Source organism: Austrofundulus limnaeus, unplaced genomic scaffold (genome assembly GCF_001266775.1).
Source record: "Austrofundulus limnaeus strain Quisiro unplaced genomic scaffold, Austrofundulus_limnaeus-1.0 Scaffold90, whole genome shotgun sequence".
NCBI lineage: Eukaryota > Metazoa > Chordata > Actinopteri > Cyprinodontiformes > Rivulidae > Austrofundulus > Austrofundulus limnaeus.
In genome coordinates, this window is record NW_013952492.1 from 188,130 (window position 1) to 190,582 (window position 2,453).

Sequence of the window (2,453 nt, forward strand, 5' to 3'; positions counted from 1 at the left end):
GGTCTTTTATTGCTGAACTTGCATTTGTGTGAATAATATTTAACAAGAAGTACAATAAGGTTGATGACAAAGAAAGGTCACAGTTCTTTTTTTGTCAAAAGTAGTGAAATCAAGGATGACTGATGAGAAAACTACTACAGTAAAAGTCATAAAACTGTTCACCAAAATTGGGAAAGTAAAAGCAGAAGTACATTTACGCACTCTCTAAGAAATAAACTGTTGAATTTATTGAACCAAACTGGTTCCACAAAGCCAGGTTGAGTAAACTGAGCAATATACATATATTCTTTGCTCAGTTTACTCAGCTAGGCTTGGTGGAGCCAGCTGACTTGACTTTGTTGAGTAAATTCAACACTTTATTTTATAAAGTGCAGAAACATTGTCTGTCATTATGAGTTTGAACATATTTAATTCTGTAACAAGGTGTTAAATTTTAAAGAAGTAAAAGTATCATTTTTAGCTTTAAAATGTAACAAAATAGAAATAAAAGTAGCTATTAAATTGGTAAAATTACAAATCCTCAAAAAAAATACTTAAGTGCTTTAACAAAGTAAATGTACTTAGTTACTTTAAACCTCTGCATACAGTATAAATAAATATTTTGTGTACAAATTATKGCTAATAGGTGCACTGGAGTAAAATACAAAAAACAAAAAATAAATATATGCAATCTAGACAAGAGTAACAACAGATATCTCTTTTAATACAGAAATGTTTATTTTACTTTTCAAACATATACAGCATGAGTAAACAGTTATGAAGGCATTAAGAAATGGGTTCTATAAAGGTGCCTGTCAAATATTATTGGTAAATATTAGGTCGTACTGAGAATCGCTTCCTTATATTCAGGTTAAAAATATGAGATTTTGTGCATTTTGACTACATCATCATGAAAGAAAACTTGTGTCCTCAGTCAAACCAAAACAACACGTAAGCTTGCCTACATTTACATAATCATTTGAACACTTTTGCTCAGATTCACCACTACTACAACACACTCAGAAACATTCAACTTCAAGTATTTTTGGTGTGACTTAGTTGCTGCAGACATAAAACAAGTAACCAGGTCAAAAAAAAATAAAATAAATATTCTCTTGGAGAGTTTATTTAAATCTCTAACATCAAGCATGTGACCGTAAACAGATTAAACACTATAAAACAAATATTACAAAGGTCAACCTTCACTTACATTTACAACACAGCCTGCTGCTAAATAACTTTCAGTTTGAAGCGACAGAAATCTATTTCCGCTCTACTCTGCAGATGCAGAGTCGGGACCCTCTTCCCGTAGGACTGCTGTCTCTAAGACAGCAGAAGTGGGCGTGTCGGCCGGCTCCTGAGACAGATCCTCGGAGCAGCGGCTCACGGTGGGAGAAATCACGTCAGGACTCGTGTCGCAGGACTCTGTGCTCTGCTCTGATGTGGCTGTTGTGGTAAAACTTGGAGGCATTGGGTCAAATTCGTCATCGTCGTCGTCCAAAATGGGCGACTCGTGCACATCTGTAATATTTAGGTCAGTTAAAACAAAATACTTGTTCATTTGGTTGATTGACAAACTTTAAAAAGCAGCGAGGGAATAACTTATTTAATCAGTTTCGATAAATTGAGACGCTATTGGCAAATCTACAGTTTGACGTCAGAAAGAAACGGAGCTGGGTAAAAAAAACTGAAACATTAAAATAATCCTGTCCATGTTATTTAATGCAATTAGCAGACGGATGGATGGATGGATGGATGGATGGATGGATGGATGGATGGATGGATGGATGGATGGATGGATGGATGGATGACTTACTGCTGAAAGCATCTGGGTACTGCTTAGCAATCTTCCCTTTTAATGTCCTGGAGAACATAAAGGCAGCAGAAATCAGAAGTTGTAAAGTATGTCTGTCTCTGTTTGACAGCAGCAGAGCAAAGATTTACCTGATCCTCCTGAAAATGCCGTCCAAGTCTTTCTTCATCTCTACCAGGGTGCGGGTGTGGAGCAGGAAGCGCTCGTTCATCTGCTGCAGTCGCACATTCGAGAGCCCATTAAAGTTGATCAGCATTTCATTCGTTTTCTCAAAGCGATCCAGCCTGTTTGCACAGAACATTATTTATATCTGCAAAGATCCTTGTACAAGATACAATCTGCACCCACAGGAGAGTTTTGCGTTTTAAATGTACTGCCACAGCATCAGACTGATACACACATGTGTCTCTGAGCCTGGATGATGGCATTCACATCCTCAGAGTTCACCATGCTCAGCATCCTGTTACAGAACACACCAGAAGCTGTGGACTCCACCATCGTGAAGAGGAAATCTGTAAACATAAACTCATTATTAGAAATAAGTAGTTTATTAATTAAAAGAAACACAGCATGGACTGAAAATGAGCAAAGACTAAATCAAGATCGAAGGAAATTAAACAAATCAGTTATTTTTTATCAGGTAATTGATTCACATCTGAGC

The 2,453-nt window shown here is 36.8% G+C and overlaps 1 protein-coding gene across 1 annotated transcript; it reads right to left on the bottom strand.

Annotated features, from left to right (window-relative positions):
• Positions 1-682: 682 nt before the first annotated feature.
• kxd1 (KxDL motif containing 1) lies at positions 683-2,304 on the bottom strand (the record flags this gene model as incomplete). The annotated part of the gene is given in 4 exon segments (XM_014012258.1): positions 683-1,500; positions 1,796-1,842; positions 1,924-2,076; positions 2,193-2,304. Coding segments are annotated over 4 exon segments (546 nt in total). The 3' UTR covers positions 683-1,252.
• Between the last annotated feature and the right edge of the window lie 149 nt (positions 2,305-2,453).